General features: G+C 34.2%; 2 protein-coding genes across 2 annotated transcripts; one reads left to right on the forward strand and one right to left on the reverse strand.

Moving 5' to 3' along the window:
- Positions 1 to 1,451: 1,451 nt before the first annotated feature.
- LOC128223897 (serine--tRNA ligase, mitochondrial-like) lies at positions 1,452 to 23,672 on the forward strand. Its single transcript, XM_052933351.1, has 14 exons — positions 1,452 to 1,558; positions 3,370 to 3,701; positions 4,934 to 5,134; positions 5,637 to 5,711; positions 7,145 to 7,184; positions 8,103 to 8,169; positions 8,773 to 8,914; positions 10,287 to 10,416; positions 11,297 to 11,374; positions 19,383 to 19,432; positions 19,844 to 19,950; positions 20,843 to 20,936; positions 21,341 to 21,436; positions 21,921 to 23,672. Exons 2-14 carry the CDS (start codon positions 3,402 to 3,404, stop codon positions 21,993 to 21,995), a joined length of 1,455 nt encoding a protein of 484 aa, XP_052789311.1. The 5' UTR covers positions 1,452 to 1,558; positions 3,370 to 3,401; the 3' UTR covers positions 21,996 to 23,672.
- LOC128223899 (uncharacterized) lies at positions 14,035 to 15,487 on the reverse strand. The gene is made up of 2 exons (XM_052933353.1): positions 15,379 to 15,487; positions 14,035 to 14,785 (listed from the first exon to the last, which is right to left on the reverse strand). The coding sequence occupies exon 2, from the start codon at positions 14,623 to 14,625 to the stop codon at positions 14,035 to 14,037; it is 591 nt and encodes a 196-aa protein (XP_052789313.1). The 5' UTR covers positions 14,626 to 14,785; positions 15,379 to 15,487.
- Positions 23,673 to 25,363: the final 1,691 nt, after the last annotated feature.

Consider the following 25,363-nt stretch of genomic DNA (forward strand, 5'->3'; position numbering starts at 1 on the left):
TTTTTTTTAAATTTTGAAATAATTTACATTTTATTCACATCTATGAATCAAAGTTTCCTCTTCAGACAAACAGAATGTACTACTCTAGCATTAACAATATTTATTTTAAACAAAAGTGAGTTTAGCTAAAATCCTATGTATAATTCTTGTTTGAAACCATTGGATATACTGGGTGAGTACCTAAATCGGAACACTTTCGGCACTATTTTTGAAATATTTTTAGTTCGACTTGCACCACAACTACAAATACCACAACTACAAAATTTTCCATCAGCATACTAGGATTCAAGACCAATTGGTTGATATATAAATGGCATTTTTCAAGATACTACCTTTCTGCATGAAAAGTACTTTATTAACCGCACATATGGAACAGTTTTAATTCGTTTTTTATGTATTCTTTTAAAATTAGCGACCATGTTCATTTTAAAGTAAATTAATAATTTATGTTATTTCCAGTTTGTCTGTTTAATTGTTTGTTTTTTTGGTCCTTTTTGTGAGTAAAATTTGATTATTTCAGGCTGTACCAAGTATGCTGTGATTGTGGCAAGCATGAAGTCTTTTCCTCACATGCCATGTTTCTTTTATTTCAAGCAAAATATCCTAATTTGAACATTTGAATTGTAACAATTACATACTGATCGCATTGAAACACAGTATATATTGTAAATTTTTAACTCAACATTTAATACATATGGCCTTCAAATAATAATAATAATAATGCATAACAAATACACCAAAAGGGCAAAAACTAAATGTATTGCACGTGCGGTGCTGCCACATCCCGCACTACTCGCATTCCACTCCATGCTGCCTAGGTCGCACCTCCTTCTCACAATCTACACAAAGATAGTTCATTTTTTTGCAACCCGAAACCGCATTATTTGAAGACAGTTATAAAGCTAAGTGTGAATCGACTTTAGTATTGTGCAAACTTAATTATTTGAAGTCAGTAATTAAGCTAAGTGTGAACCCACTTTAATCTTTCTTCAAAGGATTATTGCACAATGTGATAATTTAGATGCCCTATCTTCTCTAATTAATAGTCTTTAATATGTGCAAATTATTTTTTTATATTTTTAAATATTTTAATTGTCAACAAATGCTATTGTTTGATTAGCAATTATTTAAATGCAATACATCTTAAAAATATTACAACTTACCTTCAAATATAAATACAAATATCTTAAAAATATTATAACTTACATTCAAATATCTTAAAAATATTACAACTTACATTCAAATATCTTAAAATATTACAACTTACCTTCAAATATAATTTCAAATAAAAAAAGGATTGGGGGCTATTTGACCAAAAATGGGGGCATTTTGACCAAGTTGGGGGCGTTTTGACCATTTTTTTCCTAGTGGGTGCTATTTGGCCAAAAGTGTGGGGGCTATTTGACCGAAATGGGGGCTATTTGACTTGGGGGCTATTTAACCAGGTTCTGATTTTGAAGCGTCTGATGAATATGATGAAATTGACAAGACATTTTTCATTCTTTGGACTTTTTGTTTAGCTTTTTCATTACATTTTGATACGCAAATTCATTTTAATGTAAGCACCTTCTATGCATATTTGACTGTATGTTTGTTGAAAGAAATCCTTCCAGTCTAATTGAAATATTTCTGTTTGTCATATAACTTCGCGGTAATGGAAGTGTCAAAATTGGTCGGTCAAAATTATGATGCGTCTGTGCCTTTCTTGTTTAAATAATTCAACATGTATTGTCAGTAATTTTTGACAATATGATGTGTAATAAGTCATTGTTTGTTTGCTTAAGATGAGGCTTTTATAACAAAAATGTGGTTTGATATTCTGTTGACCAGATGACCAATTGCAAGAAAAAAAGAAAATTGTTGAAAACTGACATAAACTTGGTATTTATGTGTACAATCCATTGAAATTTACTAACTGAAGTACCACATAGAATTTATTTAAGTTTAGCAGTCATTTCATATTTTTCCATTAAAAAAGTTTACTGGGTATGTCTACCTAGTAGAATTCATTCCTTATGCGTGATTGGCTAGTCGATGTTATCCAAGATATTACCGAATTAGGTGTATAGCTTAATTATGTCACCCACTTAGAGTTAGCCTTCGTAGCTCAGTGGACATGACGCTGGACTGCAATTTTGGCGACACTGGTTCGAACCCAGTCTCCGACACAATTTTTTTTTTACATTTTGGTACTTTTTTTTTCAATTATGATATTAAAGCGTAACACATTCTATTAGATAATTGTCCTGAGATTCGTTACAGAAAAAAACTTTTTTTAGTGCCAATCATTTGTATAGTCCCTTTAAAGCTGCACTCTCACAGATATATGTTTTTTTCAACTTTGTCATTTTTTGTCTTTGAAAGAACAAATTTATGCGTAAATATCTGCAAACCAATGATAAAACATCGCTGACAAAAGATCAGATCGCAAATTTACATATTTCAATTCGAAAATTAATATTATATGGCTTAAACCGTTACTAATGCACCAGTCAATTGTAACCTGTAAACTCCCCCCCCCCCCCCGGTCAGGCGAATAGGGGGGACTTTGACTTTCGGTCCAGCCAAGCCCGGGCAAAATCCCCGCCCTGCAGGGACTAACTGCAGGTGATGAAACCCCCACCATAATTCCCCTGCACCCCAGGGACTCTAGGTAAGGCCCATTCCCCGCTATATTTGGCGTGAAGACAAAACCACCGCATTCACCCGGCACTGCGGGGCCACCTGGATGGTAAAAACACGGCCCATTTCCCCGGCTATCCTAGGTATACCCCCGGACCTGGGGCGGGGGGGTGGGGGACGTGGTTACAATTGACTGGTGCATAACAGTTTAAGAAAAATGCATAAAACATCAATTTTTTTTAACTTTATCTGTGTTCTATTTTTTGCCAGCAGTCTTGTATATCTGATTCCATGCATTTTTGCAAAAATTGGCTCGTTCCAAGACAAAAACTAAAAGAAGTGACAAAACGTTCAATCTTTGAGAGTGCAGCTTTAACAAATAACGGTGCAATGTTGTTCACTAACGTCATGATACATATAAACTTTAGTTCCATGTTGATATGAAATATTTTAATTTAAACAGCCCATTAAAAAATTGTACAGTCAATTTAGTTTTCATAAACAATGTTATAAAGCAATAAAAAGTGGCGCCTTGCACATGATGGGCATAGGAGTGCCTAGTCTAAAATTATAGGGGTGTAAAAATATACAGGATTCTTCTAATCCCTGATCAAAACTCGTAAAAGTCCATCAACATACATTTATTTGGACTAAGGGGTGCCAGACTGAATTTTAGGAACTGGGGCCAAATTATTTTGTTGTGTACATTTATTTGTAATATCCATGTAACTATTCATTTTATTTTAGGTAACAATGCACAGCATGTAAATTTTACCACAATGAATATATCAAGCCTCTGCCAAAAGAACACAGTCATCCAAAGATGTCTTTGCTCCATGTTTGGATTAAATGGAAAGAGGCAATTGCTTACTTACCAATTATTTAAAACCGTTGAAAAACAAAAGTGTGCAAAGAACTTAATTCTAGGACGATTCAAATCTTCCCTTTTTACAAGTGACAGAGACACAAATACAAGCAACTTTCAATATGACCATGGTTTAGAAAAGAAGTTGATGGATACCGAAGAGCTTGAAAGAAACTTACGACTCAGAAGCTGCAGCATTGACGTTGATAAGTTGGTTAGTCAATTTGTATATATTTTTTATGTGACCAGCATGGCAGACATTTGTTTATTTATTATCTAGGGATCAAACTAGACTTAAAAAACATGAGAGGGTTCACCAAAATTTGTGGGAACTTTTTTAAGCTTGTCTGGTTTTTTCTAAAACAAGTTGAGTTACTGTGATATCCTTGGTGTTTTTTGTAGTCCGTGTCAGCAGTGTCATCATAGTCATGCAAAAGCTTTAATCTTGGCCATAACTCCAGGGATTCTGCGGATCTAATGGCCCTAGAGATCCCCCCCCCCCCCCAAAAAAAAAATAAATAAATATTTTGTTGCTTTTAGTTGTTTAAGTTAATATTCAAGTTTGCTTCAAATTTAAAGTCAGGAGAGCCCTCAAAAGAGCTTCTAAAAAGCCATTTTTTCTTCTACAGCAGTGGGCTTTTGACCCGAAGAGCGCCCCATAAACCCAAGGCCGAAAATGTTTCAGCCCTCCAGCTGCCAGGTCAATCACATCCCTGAACTCTTAAGCCTTCAAAGACACTGAAATGAAACTTGGTACATATGTTGCCAGAATCAATATGCACATTATGTCATATTTACATGTATCAGCTCGGGCTTTGATTATTGTCAAGTACCGTAAAAGGAAAACAAGGGATGAATGTTCATTGGTTGGTTCTCAATCCAGTGTACTCTAGTTTATTTAACAATAATGAAAATCTCTTACCAGCCATTACTGGAGTAATAATTATTGCTCCAGAAGGTAGTAACTATTTTCTTACATCTTCACAACATTTGCTTGTTGCACTAAGTCTTTTGAATATGTTGGGATAAGAGTTAGGTTTGTGCACGTAAACTGGTTCAAACCCTCAGTAAATTTACATTTTACTGACCGTTCCAAGGCGGTACCTTACAATCCTTGATAAAAATACCTAGTCCTTTTATATAGTATATATATATACCCCGGTAAATGCACTGCGCTGTTTGTGGAGATTTGTGCTGTTGTTCCATGTTTCTTGGTTGTGATTTTTTTGTTTTTGTGTTCTTTGTCTTTGGCGTTTATCCTGTGCCATTAAACAGGGTTTATGTTTAAACTTTTGGCTACTTAGTTTGTTTATGTAGTTTTTCACATAAGTTTTGAAATTGACTTGAGAGTGATTCATACCAGCTTCCAGGTGCCTTCACGATTGAGCTGAAATGAATAAGTATAACCCAATACATGTGTTCCGTTCTTTTATTTTTCTTCCACAGAAAGATGATTACAGCAACCTATGCAAGCTGGAAGCTGAACGAAATAGAATTGAGACGGAGAGAGCGAGAGTGGCACAACATATTGCCAACATTGTGAAACACATGAAAGAAGATAAGACCAAGTCAAAAGAAATTGGTGATAAGATGAAGAAATTGAAAATAGAAGGAAAGATATTGAAAGAAACACTAAAAGACGTTTTAGTGAGTATTATACATGATTGCCAAAATTTATAGATACATTCGAAACTTGTTGGCTCGATATCTCATGGCTTGATATCCTTGTTGGCTTGAACCAGATTAAAAGGACTGGTTTATTTTACTCTTTGTTCATAATTATAGAATTCAATCGGATGGCTCGATATCTTGAGGGTCGATATTTCTCCACGCTCAATGTCATATTCGCGGCCATCCCCATTGGGAAGACTGCCCTGAAATCCCATCTTTAGTATGAAAAACTTATAAGAACAGCTAAATGTTGGAAAGGTTATATTATGTCACTTAATTATATAATTTTTTGTTATTATTATATCTTGCTATTAATGATTGTCTTTAAAAATACCGTAGGTTTTTATATTTGTTATTTATGATAATCCTTGCAAATCAAATAATGGTCCTTGACATTTCCTTGAAAGCTCCTTGATATTTTTGCAAGTCTGGATGTTTGAACCCTGAGAATAAAATAATTAACATAACATTTTTTCAGAATAAATTATGGGCCGTAGAGGAAAGAGTGATGTACACTGCTTTATCTCTGCCTAATTCAACTCTGCCAGATGTGGTGAGTATTTTCTAATTCTTCTTCTTAGAGCTGCACTCTCATAGATTGAACATTTTGACAACATTTTTTTATTTTTTGTCTTGGAACGAGTCCGTTTATAAATGCAAATATGCTTGGAAACCAGTGATTTAAGTATAAAAAAGTATGGCAAAACAATCAGATTGCAGATTGCAGATTGTTATATTAAAGTTCAAAAATTGATGTTTTATGCATTTTTCTTAAACTTATAACGCTTATATACCCATAAAACATTAATTTTCAAAAGGAAAATATGAAAATCTGTGATCCGATCTTTTGTCAGCAGTTTTATCACTGGTTTGCAGATATTTACTCAAAAACCATCATTCCAAGACAAAAAAATAAGAAAGTTGTAAAAACGGTAAATCAGTGAGAGTGCAGCTTTAATGGGACACGTTCAGGGGCGTAGCTTGACGAAAATATATGTATAGGCCACTTTTTAAAGTACTGACCAAATTTATAACTTTCGATAAATAATATACGAAACATTAATGTCGCGTGAAAATGAATTTGAGAGCATAGGAAAACGATATATTTGAATATTTGAAATACCCGGTTTCCGATATATTAAAGCGCATTTGTCGGAATTTCATATTTTAGACCATTCTCCCTTCCAACCTCCCTATGCCTTCAGTTTTTATTGCAGATTTGGCATTTTTATTTTTTCGTTTTTTTCTGAAAAATGTGTAGGCCGCGGCCTACACGGCCTATAGGAAGCTACGCCCCTGACGTTCATCTTCTTATAAATAGTAAAGTCCTCAATTAAAGGGGCTTATACATGTTTTATATGAGCAGACATCAAGCAAAATTTTTGTCATGTTATTTTAAATGCTTGTTTAACCAATAAAACATACTCAAAAACTTAAAGAAGAGCTGTATTATTCATTACTACTTAAAATGTGACAGATAATGGCCTTCTTTGCATTGTCTTGCTATTAAAATACTTATTTAGGCTTGTATTAAAAATATATTCAAATGAGTATGGTATTTGTGCATAAAAGTAATATTCATATGACTCAACTTTTATGACATTTTTAAGAAAAACGGGACTGGTGATTGTTCATAAAAGTAAACTAACTGAATTTCAACATTTTTAAGAAAAAATGGGACCCCCTTAAAATCTGTGAGTGAGTCCAGTTTTTATATTCTTGTATTACCGGTACTTCTATATTTCTCTGCTTAATCTATTTCAAAAGTGATTTCTATTATTGAGAAATGTAATATTAGTCCATAATACTAGTATTTTAGAAAAGAACGTAAATGTAAATTATGTACACAGAATACTGATGAATACGAATATCATTTTCTTCTTTGCTGTTCTGCATACATAGATATACCTGTAGGTAGAATTTGAACATTCTTTTATTATTGCCATACTTGTTTTCGCTCATCTGTTGAATATTTCTTTACTTCAGCCTGTTAATGAGGAAAATGTAATCGAGGAACATTTTACAGGTATGGATAATAATCACAGTTTTCTCCTGTACAAAAACAACTAAAAATACCCATTTTTAGCTCACCTGAGCCCTCATGGTGAGCTATAATATGGATCGGTCATTGTCTGGTGTCCATCTGTCAAAAATTGCTTTAAAAACATCTTCTCTGAAACCATCAGGCAAAATTTAATACAGGAAGCTTCCTAGAGTGACCTTAATCTACAAAGATGCAACAAGAGGTTGCAGTATACCAAAAATAACATCAAAATGTCTGACTTCCCATTTTGCTTTATAATACATCTCATCTGGATTGACTAAGTCAACGCTATTGAAGCTTCACACCTATGTTTCTTTCAAGGTGACCATCTACAAAAATACAAAAGGTCTCTTGATTGACCTAAATTATTAACAACAAAAATGGCCGACTTTCTGTTTTACATTAAAAAATCTATCTGAGATGTCCTTTTTCTGAACATTAATACCTGCTTAATATTAAATCTGAATAACTATTCCACCAGGTGTTAATGGTTTTATTTATGAAGTAAAGAAGTTTTATGCACTGTGAAAATTTCATATCTTAGAAGCAAGGGGAGCAAATCTTGTTTCATTGTGTACATGTACAAATGTAGGTCATTATTTAGACTGATATATTTAGACCATTGTTCTACAGTACAGACCAGTCGACCCCTTCAGGATTGAGCATGCTTTTCTCTGAAGGGATCTGTTGGCCTCGCATATTACACAATCATTGGAGCGGTTTGTACCTAGGGAATATTTTCAGCTATAACACAAGGGGCAGTTTCATGCAGAGTTCTTGAAACAATTTCTTACCTAGGAGAGACTTTCATGAGTTATATTCTGCTGTTTCATGATGATTTTCGGAATGTCCCCAAGATTCCTTTAACATACCTGATTACCAATTAAATTTGTTTTACAGATGCCTGTATCCAGGTTGATACAGACCACCTCAATGTTCTTGAGCAGTCCAACATGGTCAAGTTGAGGTAAAAGTCCACCTTTTAAGCTGTACTCTCACAGATTTACCATTTTGACAACTTTTTTTTTTGTCTTGGAATAAGCCAATTTTTGTGTAAATATCTGCAAACCAGTGATATAAAACTGCTTACAAATGATCAGATCGCAGATTTTCATTTTTCTGGTCGAAAATGAATGTTTTTAGGGCTAAAATCGTAATTAACGGTTTAAGAAAAATGCAAAAAACATCAGTTTTTAAACTTTGGTATAACAATCTGTGATCTGATTTTTTGTCAGCAGTCTTATATCTCTGATTTCAATGCATTTTTGCATAAATTGGCTTGTTCAAAGACAAACATTAAAAAAGTTGTTAAAACGTTCAATCTGTGAGAGTGCAGCTTTAAGCCCATTCTTTAATTCTTTGTTTTATTTTCAAAGGTTTTTCATGATACGATTTTGTTCAAATTTATAAGCTTATCCCAAATTCGCTATAAAACAATTTGAGAATAGATAAAAATGATACTTGAAAAAATAATTTTCCCTGATCATGGGGATGTCTGTTATAGCCATTTTGAATGATTAGTGGTTAGATATTAAATAATATTTTAAACCTTTTCATTTATTTTTTTCAGCAATGTTGGAGCAAAAGCGTACTATCTGACTGGTCAACTGGCAGTGTTGGAGCAAGAGCTAATAAGCCATTTTAGCTCCAGTCTTAGACAACAGGGTTTTCAGCTCATTCTAGCTCCTGAAATATTCAAAGCTCCTGTGGTGGTAAGCTGTTTGTATTAAATTGTCAAGGGATTGGGGCGAAAGCAATCCAGGCCCCGTTCATTAAAGAAATTGTCATGGATTTGGGGTGACGTGACACTTGAACTGGTAAATATCAGTGTCTGCTCTCTTTTTTTTCTTACATACAACATGTTATCATCCAACTTGGTGTCCTAAAACAAGATGGGCATATTTTGCCCTTGTTAAAATATTGATACATAGGATATCTATGTTTGAATAGTGCATGTTAGTTTTATTATGGCTGTTAAGTTGGGCAATTGGGGCTTCCCCATCAGCACAAGAATACGTTCTTAAAAGCCCAGCATGTTTTAGTCTGTAATTATTTAGGGAAAAGATATAAATGTGTATATAATAACGATGATGTCTCAGATAATGTCTGAAAAACCCTGGAGGTTTTCACGATGCTTTATCAAAAAATAAATGTATGGGAATATCCAAAGGCATCACTTTTACCCAACTACTCATTCTTTTTATGCTGATGAGGCAGATAAATGGGAGTTAAATTTAGAATATACTTTCAGTTTTGTTGCATGTTTGAGTCACTATTTAAGAATTTTGTTTTATCATGAGGGTTAAAAAATGACAAGAAAGTTAAGAAAAGTCATATGGATATACATACACTTCTATTAAGTAACTCTATGATCACACAGTTTTAAACCTTTTATTTTGTAAGGCAGACTGTGTGGGATGTTTTTAGTTTCTAACGATGACTGTATCTGACTGCATCGTATCTTTGATAAGTGTTTGCATTAGGTGCTCTGAATTGTTTCCCTCTGTCTGCAGTTAAAGTTGGGATCTCTAATCATAGAAGTACTTGGGGTTTACCTTTATGTTTATTAATATTTGTTTTATTGATAAGTTTCCTCAAGTTATTGCATACTTTGATAAGATTTACCTTTTGCGTTTTATCTTTATTAAGGATTGTTGGGATAAGAGTGAGGTTTGTGCACATAAACTGGTTTAAACCCCCAGTAAATTTACATTTTACTGACCGTTCCAAGGCGGTACCTAACAATTCTTGATAAACATACCAATTATATTTATATATTTATGTATAGTATGTATGCACTGTGCTGTTTGTAGAGTTTTGTACTGTTCTTCTATGTTTCTTGTTTGTGATTTTGTGTTCTTTGGCGTTTGCCCAGTGCCACTAAACTGGGTTTATGTTTAAACTTTTTGCTACTGAGCTTGTTTCTGTAGCTTTTTGTGTGTATATATATATACATTACAGAAACATGCTAGGTATGGCATGTAAGTAACAATGTATAATTGATAGATTTATATAATTTGTAGTAGATTCATAAGTTCCATAATGGCTGTGAAATGAATTTTAATTTAACTTTTCTCATGACAGGAAGCAGGAGGTTACAATCTCCTGGATCCAAGCTCAATATACAGAATGCAGCCTAAGCATGGAACCAGTCCCTCGGACTGGGACCAAGACTTCATGTTTCTCAGAGGGGCTTCACATCTTTCCTTTCTTGGTAAAATGATTTCATCGTTACTTATTTTAAAAACACCAACTTTTTTTGTCTTAAATTATGTTAATATGTGCCTAGTGTAATTGTTATGGCTGTTGGCATCAAGCGAAATCTTAAAACTGCACTGTTACAGATAGACAATTTTGACTTTTATATTATTGTTCATCTCAGAATCAGCTGATTTTGGCATCATTGCCTTTAATTCTTCAGTCATTAAAGATAACTCACCTAACATCAGATTTCAATTTTTCAGAAAACTGCCGAAAAATGCAAAGTGTTTGTAATGCCTTTAGGCATAAAGCATCGCTTTTCGAATGTAAAAATGAAAAACTGCGATCTGATCTTTTGTCTGTAGTCTTATATCATTGGTTTCCAGACATAAACTAAAAAAATTACTCATTCCCAAACAATAAATAAAAAAAGTTATCAAAACGGCCAATCTTTGAGAGTACAGCTTTAATCTTTTTGCATTTGTTTGACCGTAATCTAAGATATATTCCCCTGGAACAGCATGCATACAATGATGGCAATTGTTCGAGTAAAAATTACTGACGGTATCTACATGCAATGCTAAAGTCTCTAATCCTGATGAAAGTGAAAGGTAAAACTGGAGATATTCTTGTATGGTGAGTTCAGGAAATATATTGAAACTCCTGATGAGGATGAAAATTAACAGGTGGTATATGTGTAAGTTTCAATCCCAAAAGGTTTTGGGTTCGCTCTAAAGCAGGGTATTTCTCAGGGTTTCACAAAATGGACATCAGAATTAATTTCTACCAAGGAAATAGAACACAGCTGTTTGTATAAGCCATAATCTATCAGATTTTTGTCCCAAAAGAAGCTAAAGCTAATGAACATAAATTGTAATCCTTATATGTTTCAGCCTACTATGCACGAATGATGATCAACTCTTCTGACCTCCCACAGGAAAAGTTCATTGTTGGCAGAAGTTACAAACCAGGTTAGTTTTGTTTATATTTAAAATCTTTGTCTTTGTATATCTATAAATATTTTATATTTAAGTGCAAGTGGGTGGACGCTCAGAGGAGACTGTCAAGTGTTTTTTTCCGCACACTTATGTGTGTTACAAGTGACAGAAAGTCACAGTGAGATAACATTGTATGTTGGTAGCTTTTTGAAAGGATTGGTACGAAGTCAGTAGTTTCATGGTCAAGGTAGTTGGAGACTATGGTTTCCACACATTATTCATTATCATTATCATCATCGTTTTTTTATCATCATCATCACCATCATCATCATCATCATCATCCAGACATAAGTGAATTACGTCATTAGTGGTACGTTTTACACCGAATTATAAATTCACATAGTGTAAGGCTTGATAATCATCATCATCATCATCATCATCATCATCATCATCATCATCATCATTTTTTTCATCATTATTATCATCATTATCATCATCATCATCATCATCATCATCATCATCATCATTTTTTTCATCATCATCATCATCATCATCATCATCATCATCATCATCATCATCATCATCATTTTTTTCATCATCATCATCATCATAATCATCATCATCATTATCATCATCATCATCATTTTTTCACCATCATCATCATCATCATCATCATCATCATCATCATCTTTTTTTTTTCATCATCATCATCATCATCATCATCATCATCATCATCTTTTTCATCATCATCATCATCATCATCATACAGACATAAGTGAATTACATCATTAGTGGTACGTTTTACACCAAATTATAAATTGACATAGTGTAAGGCTTTATCATCATCATCATCATCATCATCATTATTCATCATCATCATAATCATCATCAAGTTAATGACTAACAGACAAAATTGAATTACACCATCAGTGTTATGATATACATCGAATTATAAATTCACATAGTGAAAGGCTTTATAAATTATTCTTTAATTGTTGTATTCTTCATTATCATTGTATTGTAGTGCAGACAAATTCTTTGGAGTCTAGCTGATATTTAAATGAAAAACATGATACCAAGTTAACAACAATTTTATTTACAGTGGAAAACATTAATAACATTATTAATATTTTCATTTGAATGTCTCAGATAAAATATCTGCAAAATGTACAATACAATATACATGCCAGAGCTACAGATAAGTAGCATAATGGGTGTTTTATTATACTATTTTAGTGTTCATTAAATAAAGAAAAAACAGGCAAGTTTTGGAACCGAATGTGGCATTATACAGTTTAGCAATCGCTAATACTCTGTGTTGAATTAAACAAGAGCATACACTAAACTTTACAAGATTGCATAACTGTCTACAATACACTTTAAGTAAAAAAGTTATCTGTAGCTCTGTTTGTTGACATTTTGTTATTGAAATCTCATTATTAGTTTGTAGTTCCTTATAACGATACAATGTTTACAAAATATTCATCACTTTTGTAATAAATAGGTTTTCGGTGTATTGATGTTTTTAATGTCTGACATTTGAACATTTAGGCCGTATAAGTAAACAGATACATTATACATTTCATATTAAGTACATGGGACAAAATGTCATGTTCATGTCACCAGGATATACAGAACACTTGTACATAGAACAATGTCAGTAAAACAGTATAAATTCCATAGTCATACAAATTAGGTAATTTAAGGATTAACATTTTACAGAACTGTTTCTGTATATCAAAGGGCTCGACATTGTTGGCTTTTCGCCCACAAAGCTCTAGATGATCTTTATCCCATACTAATTGTAAATCTTCTCCTGGCTCTGCCCAAGCTTTGGCAAAACAATTTCATACATACTGTCTTGTACACAAATGCAGTGTAGATCTTTTAAGTTTTTGTATCCGTTTTGCAGTGTTTCCCATCCTATTTAGCTATGATAGGGCATCATAAAGCTTCCTGCCCAATTCATCCTGCATATCATCTCCCTGGTACTGCCTCCACTCGGGCCAGATCGTATCACTTATCTTTTCAATCAAACATTTGAAGTCTTGATCTTTGTTTGCCAGCTGGTCTACATCCTCATGCGTCATGCCTGGACTCCATTTTGTCCACCATATGTTTACCGTCTCCAGCATCAGCTTCTCTAGGTTGTCCCTCCAGCGACCTTTCTTCGCCAGCTCAGCAGGTGACATCTGTAGCGCTGCACACAATTTTGGGCATCTCAATATCATTTCGGGACCTTCCTTTATCAGTTCTTCTAGCTTCTCAATCAGCTGTTTTTGTTGTTCTGGTTTGAATCTGCCTGTCAGCAAGTTTCTGTCAGGGATCATGTAGTAGGGGAGATTGTTGGATTTTATGGCATCCTGTAAATTTTTCAGACATGACATGACATTTTGAAGTAAATATTTGTTCATGAATATCATAGCTGGATTCCGCTCTGTGAACCATAGCATGATATTTTTCATTAGGTACGATGATATCTCATCAGATATTGGTTTTAGCAGGGATATCTTGATCAACTTGAGCAAAATGTATATTTTGTATTGGTTCTCATTCTAGCTGTCAGTAAGTCTTTGCTCACTGAGTATAAAACAGACCCTCCACTCAATGTCTTTATGTTCACTGCTTTTACAGCCCACAGGGACCATTTGGGCCTCGAGTTTAGAAACTGTCTTTATTTGGTCCTGGGTTGGTCAGTTGTGATGTCTGGGTCTGCTCATCCACTGCCATAGCAGCGGTTGCTGTCTGGTACAGCGGAATGCATAAACATGGTCCCAACTTTGATATGCATTACACCCTGTGATAGCAGGTCCAGAAACTGTTTCCTGCGTTTTATCTTCAATGAAAGTTGTTCTGTACTTTTCACTAGAGACATATGTTTTGCCATTGTCATGGACAAAGAGGGCCTGCTGAATCTTGGAATTATCAGGTGTACCCTTATGTGTCAGTTCCAGTCTGAAATGTCCAGGGTGGCAGTGTTCACTGTCCATAGTGAACTTATAGTGGGTGTCTGGCAATGTCAGAGGATCATCTCCTGGTGTTTCACACACTGAGTAGTTGTTTTGTTGCACTATGTCAATATCACTCTCAAGCAGTGCTGTAGATCCTTCACCCTTACTTCCTGCAACTATTTTGGTTATGTAATGATCTGTTTTGTTCACTATCACATCCCACTTTCTCCTAGCCTTCCTCCTGTGTTCGACCATGGACTGACTGTAGCCCAGCTGGTCCAACGCCTCACACACACGCACTGACAGCTCCTCATCACTGCCTCTTACTTCCATCCTCCCTTTAGCAAAATGGTAGGACAGTGTTTTGAGGAAGAGGGTATACTCTATTCACTACAAGCCTCCAGCCTGTGTTTGAACCATGGACTGACTGTAGCCCAGCTGGTCCAACACCTCAGACACAGCTCCTCATCACTGCTTCTCCATTCCCTCCTCCCTAGGATAAAATGCCGGATAACTCTTTTAGCAGTTGAAAACTTATCATTAATAAATGGGCAAGAATTTTAACGTCGTTGGACCAATTTGACTCTTCCGAAATCTACACGGTTCTCGTTTAAAGCTCGGAAGATACATTTTAAGATATTTATACGTGCTTTATTTGATGTTATTATTTAATACCGAACATATGTTGTAAAGACAAATGCAGTTGGATTTCAATCGCGCCCTTTTATCAAGGTGCACACCACTAAGTATGGTAAGATCAGTTTATTATTATGCCACACATTAAATGGGACATTTTGTTTGCGAGCTAGAATGAACTATGTTAAGCCTGACAATAAATAATATTTGTGAAGAAAATGTGTTAATTTGAGAAATATAAATCGTAGGGAGCGATAATTGGTAAGTTTATCCCATTATTGTTAAGCATTAACGTCAATAAAATAAAATAATTACAATGTAAAATAATTTTGACATATCCTTGTTCATATCGTCGCTTACAAGTATAAGGAAGTAAAAGTTTGTTTCAATGGAAAATAGCTTATTATCATATTAAAGCCCGAATATTCAAATTAGAAAAAACCCACTTACTTCTTGAAAAGCTTGTTCCCTATTCACATACTAACCAATATTCAACTAAAGAAATTTTTAACAACCAGATCATAGTGTTTTCCTTTGGAAAAACCCGTTTCAATTACTGTACTGAACTTCTTGTCACTGATTAAATTTAGCTTTCAAAAGAAAAATTATGTAAAAATAGCTGACTAGAAAACAAGTTTTTGAAATACATGTACAGTCAGAATATGTTTTTTGTTGTTATTGGAAATATAGAACAAAACTGTCTTGAAGTATATAGCATTTCAAGACATTCTGACTAAAGTACACGGTCGTGATGATTACCTTAATGCAATTTATAAACTCAACTATCTGCGGTTGATATTTTGTTTTTATTTAAGTTTTCAGAGAAAAATAAAGGTTATTTTACATTATTGATATTGGGAACAAGACAAACACTATGAAGATATCAAATTAAACGGACACTTCTATGTTTTTGGCTTTCCTTCGATATACAACGAAACAGAGTATTCATAAGGTTCATGATCATAATTGCGAAATACATCATTAGGACCTGTTGTACACACGAGGTCCGTGATCATAATTGCGACCTTATTGCGACATACATCATACGGCCTGATGTACACACAAAGTCCCCTAAAGCGGATCTAGGGAGGGGAGCGAACCCGGCACGCCCTCTCCCTTAAATCGTCCAAGTTTACTTTTTAGTTTAATAAAAGAGAAAAAAGGGACTGGAGCCGCCCCTGGTCCCTGATCAATAATTGCGGCAAGCAAAGATGAAATCAGTTTATTGGTAATTTGTTTAAAAATCATTGCCAATATAAGATCTGGGACTTCATGAATAAAACATAAAAAATAATTTGGTACAATCAACGTTTCCCTTGAAAAAAGCAAAATAAATTTTGATGTGGAAAATGTTTATTATAATGAGTGTTCAACTTTCAAGAGTGAATTTTGTGTGAGTTATAATATATCATACACCATTAAAGTTCAGTTTGAAATAAAATCTGTGAATTTGTTTTTGTTTTGAAACAAGACATGTTTTCACCAAAGATGACGCCGTTCCAATCATTTATTGTACAAACTATTTTGATGAGTGTGCAGTTCGTTAATGGTGATTGTTGTTTTACGACTTCTGAGCTTGCTCCTGTATTTTTAATTGCATTATTATGAAAGAGTTTGTGCTATTGTACATTTTTTATGAATTATATCGAATCTTAGTCTGAAGAAAACGACGGGTCGACAGGTAGTGCTTTTTTATAGTTTATTTTTGCATAAAGCAACGAACTTTTGAATTATATTAATTATGCTAACTTCGGGACATATTAATGTCCACAATTTGATTGTGTATCGCTTATCCCTTTTGATACATTTGGATACCAAAATGAAATTAAAATAAAACGACTCCGGTTTAAAGTTTAGTACAGTTGGTGATTTGGGTGATTAAGTCAGCCAATATATTCTTCGTTTCATATCGCCAAGTTGCGGGCTTATGTTACAGGTTAAATAGTATTCATTGTTACGATTGAGCACTTTTCAAGAGACAATTACACACCTACTTCATTGTATGACAGAGTACTTTTTTTGTAAAAACCTGGTTGAACGTTTGAAGTCCCGTGAGCTGGTCTTTCATCGGTATTCCATCTAGACCTACCTACGTGATAAAGAGATTTGTTTGATCACGAGAACGTTTACATGTTTTAAATGTATATAATCAGAAATATAACATATCATAACATTCAGTTTACAAGGAAAATATGAAGTTATTTCCTTTAAAGTTAAACTATCGTTCATAAAAAAAAAATGAGACAAACTCATTTAGGCAATACCAAATGACTACTGTGTTTGTTTTTCATTTTATTCTAAGACAGATGCGGACCAAGGCAAAATAATATGTTATAAATAATGATTCCTCCCTTTTCAGAAGAAGGGATATATTCCTTTGCACATGACACCCATTGATTTTGAGGTTTAAGGTCAAGGGCACACTGATAATAAAAAAATGTCTAGAACAATGGTCTTTAAACTTGACATGGAAGCTGGGCTTAACTGTGAAAGACACCTGTTCATTTTGAGGCGGTAAGGTTAAGATCACAGTAGCTTCAATGCACAAACGATGTCTGAGTGATAACAATGCCGGCAACTTGATGCAGAGGTTAGGTTAGGCGTGTTTGGAGCTTACAAAGAGGTGATCAAGTCAAAAGTCAATATCACAGTTACATTGAATGCGAATGCAACAATCTTGTCTGATTGATAACTCGAGAATTGCGCACATACGATCCTCAAGCTTTTCATAAAAAATGTCATTAATTTAAAAAAAAATGCTTCAAAGGCATCCAATGTGAAATGACAAATTAGGGTGGATATCGGTCCATGCATATTTTATTCAGTTGTCCGAACATTCCTGGCAACATGGGGCATAATGGATGACAAACATATTTTCCTTATATCTAGAACGTTAGTCCGTTACAATTCTAACATCTTTCCTACGCCAAATCAATTCTGCTCGGTCAATGTCTTATTCATAACAGATATGTCTGTTTCAATAGTAATACAGGTAAAAATATTTATAATCTACTTGTCGTTTGCAATAGAATCCTGTATTTATTCGACTGGTTTATTCAAACGGAATTATCTTTCAATATCTACTAAATACAAAGCGTACATAGCCCGGTACATACACTTGGTCCTAGTTGTACGTTTATCAAAAGAATTTAATGTCCTCGTTTGTACAATTCGACCTTGTAAGAAATCAATACATGGGGATATGTAACATGAGACAGGTAAAGAAGGACAGTATTGACTGGTTGCGAAATGATATTCGCAAAGAGGAAGTTGAAATAGTTTGTAAATTATTAACATGTTAAATATAATTATTTATGTCTCTAAATTGCACTTAAGAAAGTTATTTTGAAACATAATTTACACTCAAAGTCTTTGCTGTCATTATTTGTACAATTAAACCTTTTTTAAAAAATGATCAAACAAATGCGCTGTATAAATTACTTATGGAGTTTCCATCATTGTCGTAAGATCGTGACTAGTCTCAATTTGGTAAACCTTTTAACAATATGTTTCGCAAACAGATTGTTTCCCCTCAATAATATTGTAGCTTGGAATTTCTATTGGAGTCGACAGGTCTAGGTTTACGTTACTATACATAGGAAAATGGGTACCACTAATGTAAACTTGGATATAATTCGAGTCACCGTGATAAAACTTGGTGTATATGTAGCATAACAATCATGCTAAATATTTGCATATTATTTCTTGCAACATGTGTACCAAGTTCATTAAGTTTAGCAACAATCATGGTTTTATGTTTAGAATAAGATATATTGTACAAAACTGACAACACAGGCTTTCACTGTAAAGATGTACCAGAAATTGCTTTTGGGTCAACTGATACAAAAATGACGTGGTGTAACCAAGCAAAACATTTAAACATTATTGCCAAAGCCACGACAAAGGGAACAACTTATTTGACATCTGATACCTTAGGTGTTTTTTCATTTTTTTTTCATTCCGGTTTTCATTCCTTTGAAATCATGAATTGAGTTTACTTTTCAGGTCCCACCGAAACTTCACAAAAGCAAAAACATAGTTCATCATGATTGCTGTCTTAAAGCTGCACTTATAACGGTTTAAGAAAAATGCATAAAACATCAATTTTCGAACTTAAATATAAAAATCTGCGATTTATTTTTTGTCAGCAATCTTGTATCACTGGTTTACATGGATTTTCGCAAAAATTGGCTCGTACCAAGACAAAAAATAAATATAAATGTCAAAACGTTCAATCAGTCAGAGTGCAGCTCTAAGTTCTATTTTTTGAAAGTCCCTAAACTCTTTCAAAAGGTACTTTTGCGCAAAATATGCGTAAAGGAAAATAGTTTGTTGCGTTTGATCCGGTAATAAGCGAATTGAGATTGTTTGAAAAGTTAAGGCTAACTGATCGATCGTTAGTATTTCATATGATATGGAACACATGCTCATATACATAATGGTCATTATTTCAGAATCAGAAGACTGCTTTAACGGCCTCTATGGAGTGTTACAGACAGTACAGGTTAGTCAAATCATAACTATAACATTTTTTTATTTGGCCGATTGTTCATCAGTTTGTTATAGTTAACAACGTTGTTAACGTCACTGTTAACTTTCAAGTCTTCTTTGCTCTTGAAAATGAAATTGATACACTTGTGATCTGAAGTATTTCTAACAAGTGTAAAGACCACTGTTCGGACTGTTCTTGTTTTATGAAAATATATGAGCAAATAATTAAATAGGAATTTAAAAAAATGATGTTCGACCCTATAACATGCAACGAGTAAATCTGCGACCAGATTTATTCTCGAAAGGTAAGCCTCTGTAAAATTAAAACAATTCATGGTATATTGGTGGTTGTCTGTGTTAGTTCAATACAGTCCCGAGGGGCCATGATTATGAACAGTTTTACATTTTTTTCTAACCCTTGCAGGTTAGTGCATGCGGTCTCAGTGAAAGTTCAAGCCAGAGCATGGACATACAGGCACGCTTTCTTCAAATTCTTACTGACATCTATGCTGATCTTGGGCTTTCATTCAGGTGATTGTTCGGTATTTTATTTAATTTGCAACTGGTAATAGAAAGGGTTATAAGTACTGCGTTTTGATTCAGGGATTGGAGTTGACTCGAGTGGATGTTTGCAGATTTCGTTTCCACGAGGCGAAAACTCGTGAGATTGGAAGAAAACCTACCCGATAAGAATGCGCTACTAAGAATTATTTTATAATACATATTTTAGCTTTGTAATTCATACTGTTTAAAGACAGGCAGAGTATTCGTATTGCTCAAAGAAAATGTTTACTGCATGACGTGCGATTAACAAGTGCTATTTAAGTGTACAACTGTATATAATAAACATTGCATGTAATAGAGTTGATAATGAAAGGGAAGTAATGCAATTAAAACATTGCCTGTTGTAGTTTATTGAGTAACACAGCGGTATTTACACTGCTTAAATGCAGTGGGATCGAATTTCCATATTACTTAAACGCAGCCGGAATGTTCAAACTGCAAACATGTAGCTACAGTAAGCACACATAATTATATCCAGCCAGGTTAATCATACAGCTCATTCTTGCAAACGAATGAAAATCAGGAGTCGTTTAAATTTCCAAAGATTTAATAGCTTTTTCAGTACGGATCTGTTTATCTTGGTGTCATTGTTTGTCGTCACCGTAGTAAGACTTTTACCTGGGTCATAACTCAAAAATGTAATGATAGAATGAAACTTGCAAGATACAATTTACCCAAATATGACGCAAGGTTGTCATGAAGCCCTCACAAGTTATGTTGTTTTGGTATTCAAGTTCATAGTTGATTGTACAAATCCCTTTGCCATATACTAGAGCACAAATACAGAACGTTCGTATAATGCAAAAAAGATGGTGAGTGACACCGTCATGAACAACAATTGTATTGTATTACATTACAGGATAGTGTCAATGCCAGTGCCAAGTCTGAAGGTTCATGAACAAAGTAGACTGGAAGTTCAGATGTGGGCTCCAACGCTTCACAAATATTTAAAGGTTGATTATTCAAGTTTAAGCTGAAAAGTAAATGGTGCCTGCAGTAATTGTGGCTGCAGTGCAGTCATTGTGGGTATCTTTGTTGTGTTAACACTTCATCGTTGGCTGTAACTTAAAATATGTTAAAGATATTTACATTATACTTTGTAATGGTGTTACCGATAGCATTATACATATTTGTTGACATTTCAAAACTGTTGAAGATATTCATATTAGACTAAGTACATAACTTAACAAAATATAAAGAATAACAGTATTCGAATCTCATATGTTATTTAACGTCCTGACGCCATTACTGAGAATCTGATTTTAATTAGATCATCATAAAAGCCTTCATACAGAAAGGTTTGAATTTATTCGAATGAATGACAATGTTCAGAATTTAATTATTCTGATTTTCACAGGTTGGTTCCGTCTCTATTCATGGTGATTATTGTTCTAGTCGTCTCATGATCAGATGTTCACAGAAAAGTCTGAAAGACTCACACCCAGTGCATATGGTACGTTTTGTGTTTGGAGACGCTGTGGGGCTTAATTCTTGCATGCTCAAAAACTGCATTATATTGACCAGTTTTAAATTGGCATATTTTTGCACACATGGTACTAAAGCTCAATGGAATTTTAATGTGTATCTGGTGATAGGTCATGGGTTACAAACAAAATTTCCTACCATTGGCAGACACACTTACGCTCTCACCCGCCTTCGTAGACAACATCATACACCAAGTTTTACATAGGCAGACAAAACACCCTAAAGACATCTACAATTGCACAGTGCATTAAAATTGTTTAATATAAATCCGACCATTTTCATCCTTAGACACCATGCCAAATTTTATAATCTAGTACATTTAGGAATGTATTCAAATATGTTTGTGACACTTTGCAATCTAAAACGTCGTTAGTGTGCTGTTTGTTTCACGACCTCTTTAAATAGACTCACACTATAATAAGCATAAATCTGGTGTTTCCTTTTTGTTTCAGGTTTATGCAGAGGTGGTTGATATTACCAGGCTAGTTGCTATAATGTTGGACAGTTTTAACACGGTGAAAACGTGAGATGTAGAATTTTATTAAGAAATGTATCACAATATATTGATGGCATCAAAACATGTTCAACAAGCTCTGCTATTTAATGTTGTTTTTTTGAAAAGCAATATATAAATGCAATACAATAAATAGTGTTACATATTCTTTGAAAAGAAAACAAAAGAGTTTAAAACGCAAATGAGGGTTGGAGGGATATGTGCATATTTGTCAACATTTTTGGAGATAATTTGTTTATCTCCCGTCACTGTAATCGAAAGGCTTCATTCTGTAAAGCTAGTAAGTGGCCTTTTCAGCAGTTAAACAGTGTTTGAAGAACATAGAGATGAAATCCTATTATTGCTTGATCGAAGCTGACGCATAATTAATATCATCGCCACTCAGCAGATTTTCATCTGTAAAACCTGTGGCCATGTACGCGGTTTGAGAATTTGCAGAGTCCTAGAAAATATATTCACAGTATTGAAGTGTATCATGACTGCTGCACAAATAGTGTTTCTTATTGTCATAAGGCTGGATTTATAACGAGAAGCTGTCTTCCAAAATACTATTTCAAGTGAAATACGTTAATAATATCGAAGTATAGCATGATCTTGGTACATGAAAGGTTCAAGCAGGCTTGATTCACAACAGAAACTACCATTCCAAACACACTTACAAGTGAAATATGTTTACAGTATAAAGTGCACGATGACTTTGGTGCAGGATAGGTGTTTCTGATATCGCCACAAGGCTGCATTTACAACGAGAAACTACCATTGAAAATACACTTTCAAGTAAAGTATGCTTACAGTATAAAGTGGACAGTGACTTCGATGCAACTGATGAATTTGTTACATAAATGGTTTAAGATTTACAACGGTTTAACTACCGTTCCAAACACACTTACAAATGAAATACGTTTACAGTATAAGGTGCACAATGACTTTGTTGCATGATTAGTGTTTCTAGAATTGCCACAAGGCGGATTTACAACGAAAAACTGCCTTTCAAAACACACTCTGAAGTAAAAAAAATAACACTATTCAAGTTTATCAGCAAATGGTGCAAGACTTGTGTTAGATGTCTGGATTACCCATGGGAAACTCCCATCCAAAATATACGTTCAAGTGAAATATGTTATAATATAGTACAAGTATTGAGGTGAATCAGAACTTTTGTGCATGAATAGTGTTTCTGAAAACACCAGAAGGCTTGATTTTTAAATGGGAAACAACAAATACAGTTTTAAGTTAAATCTTTTGGAATTCACTGTTTTCATTCTTTTGATGTTTTGTCGTATGATCGATATCGAGTTTGGCATATCTGAGTAAATTTCGAATATGTTTGATGCTTAGACAAGTTTCATCAAATAAATGTACAATGTGCTTCTGTTGTGGGTTTTACAAAAAGGTGCATAACTGCATGACTTGTGTAAGATGTCTGGATTACCCATGGGAAACTCGCATTGAAAATATACTTTCAAGTGAAACATGTTATAATATAGTAGTAGTTTTGAGGTGAATCAGAACTTTTGTGCATGAATAGTGTTTCTGAAAAACCAGAAGGCTTGATTTTTAACTGGGAAACAACGAATACAGTTTCATTTTTTGCCGTATGATCGATATCGAGTTTGAGATATCAGTCAATTTTGAGTATGTTTAATGTTTAAACAAGTTGTTTTTTTTCCATCATAATAAATGTACAGTGTGCCTCTGTTGAGTGTTTTTATGAAAAGGGACATGACTGAATAATGATTTAAAAGCATGGATATTGCCCTTGTCACATGCTATTGTCATTTTGCTACTTGTTTGTTGAATACATTTTTTTGTGTTATGTCCAAAGTTGTATATGATGTCCACAGCGATGACACCAATGCTATCCCAATAGCTTGTATTTTCTTTTAGGTTATATCCAAAGCGAACGGTATATAATGCCGACGGCTATTACACCAACGCTATTGAAATACCTTGTTTTTTTAGTTTTGTCCAAAGTGGTATATAATGCCGACGGCGATGATACCAACGCGATTGCAATACCTTGTATTGTGTTTGTGTAATGTGCAAAGGGGTATATAATGCCGACGGCGATAACGCCAGCGCTATCGAAAAGCCTTGTTTATTTTTGTAGTTATATCTAAAGTGGTATACGATGCCGACGGTGATGACACCAACGCTATCGCAATTGCTTTTTTTTAAAGTTTTGTTTAAAATTGTATATGATGCCGACGTCGATGACACCAACGCTATCGCAATACATTGAATGGGTTTTGAGTTATATCTAAAGTGGTATATGATGCCGGTGGCTGTGACACCAACGCTATCGCAATACCTTAAATGATTTTGTAGTTATGTCCAAAGGGGTATATGATGCCGACGTCTATGATACGAACGCTATCGCAATACCTTGAATGGGTTTTGAGTTATTTCCAAAGTGGTATATGATGCCGACGTCTTTGACACCAACGCTATCGCAATACCTGAAATGATTTTGTAGTTATGTCCAAAGGGGTATATGATGCCGACGTCTATGATACGAACGCTATCGCAATAACTTGAATTGGTTTGTAGTTATGTCCAAATGGGTATATGATGACGACGTCTATAATACGAACGCTATCGCAATACCTTGAATTGGTTTTGAGTTATGTCCAAAGGGGTATATGATGCCGACGTCTTTGACACCAACGCTATCGAAATACCTTAAATGATTTTGTAGTTATGTCGAAAGGGGTATATGATGCCGACGTCTATGATACGAACGCTATCGCAATACCTTGAATGGGTTTTGAGTTATTTCCAAAGTGGTATATGATGCCGACGGCTGTGACACCAACGCTATCGCAATACCTGGAATGGATTTTGAATTATGTCCAAAATTGTATATGATGGTAATATTGCCAATACTGTGTATAGTGAATCTAATGCAGTATTTGAAAGATTATATTTATAATAAAAAGATTATGATTTCAAAAAGCAAATATTAACAAAATGAGTTAGTCGCAAGACGCATACACCATTTTAGCTCAAAACAACAACTGGAAAACTTATGATAACAAAAAAGATTACTAATATTTTATAACATCAAAATTAATAAAACTGGAAATCTGATGATATTAAAATCCAAGGTGACGGTGGTCTAATTATGGTGACCCGGCTTTTAAATTTGCGTCTCTTTGTTCCATTTTAAATGTTTTCAAACTTATAAGATAATTTCAGTTTCATTCAGAAGTCCCTAGAAATTATTTTTGAAAGACAATTTAACAATGCACTCGGGGTTTTTTCCTGATCGTGGGTGTGTCTTTTTAAGCCATTTAAATACTATATTTAACGGTGAGATTGTAGAATTTAATAAAAAACACACTTCCATGAACATTTTTTCAGCAATGTTTGAGCGAAAGC

This window comes from Mya arenaria, chromosome 17 (genome assembly GCF_026914265.1).
Source record: "Mya arenaria isolate MELC-2E11 chromosome 17, ASM2691426v1".
Taxonomy (NCBI): Eukaryota; Metazoa; Mollusca; class Bivalvia; order Myida; family Myidae; genus Mya; species Mya arenaria.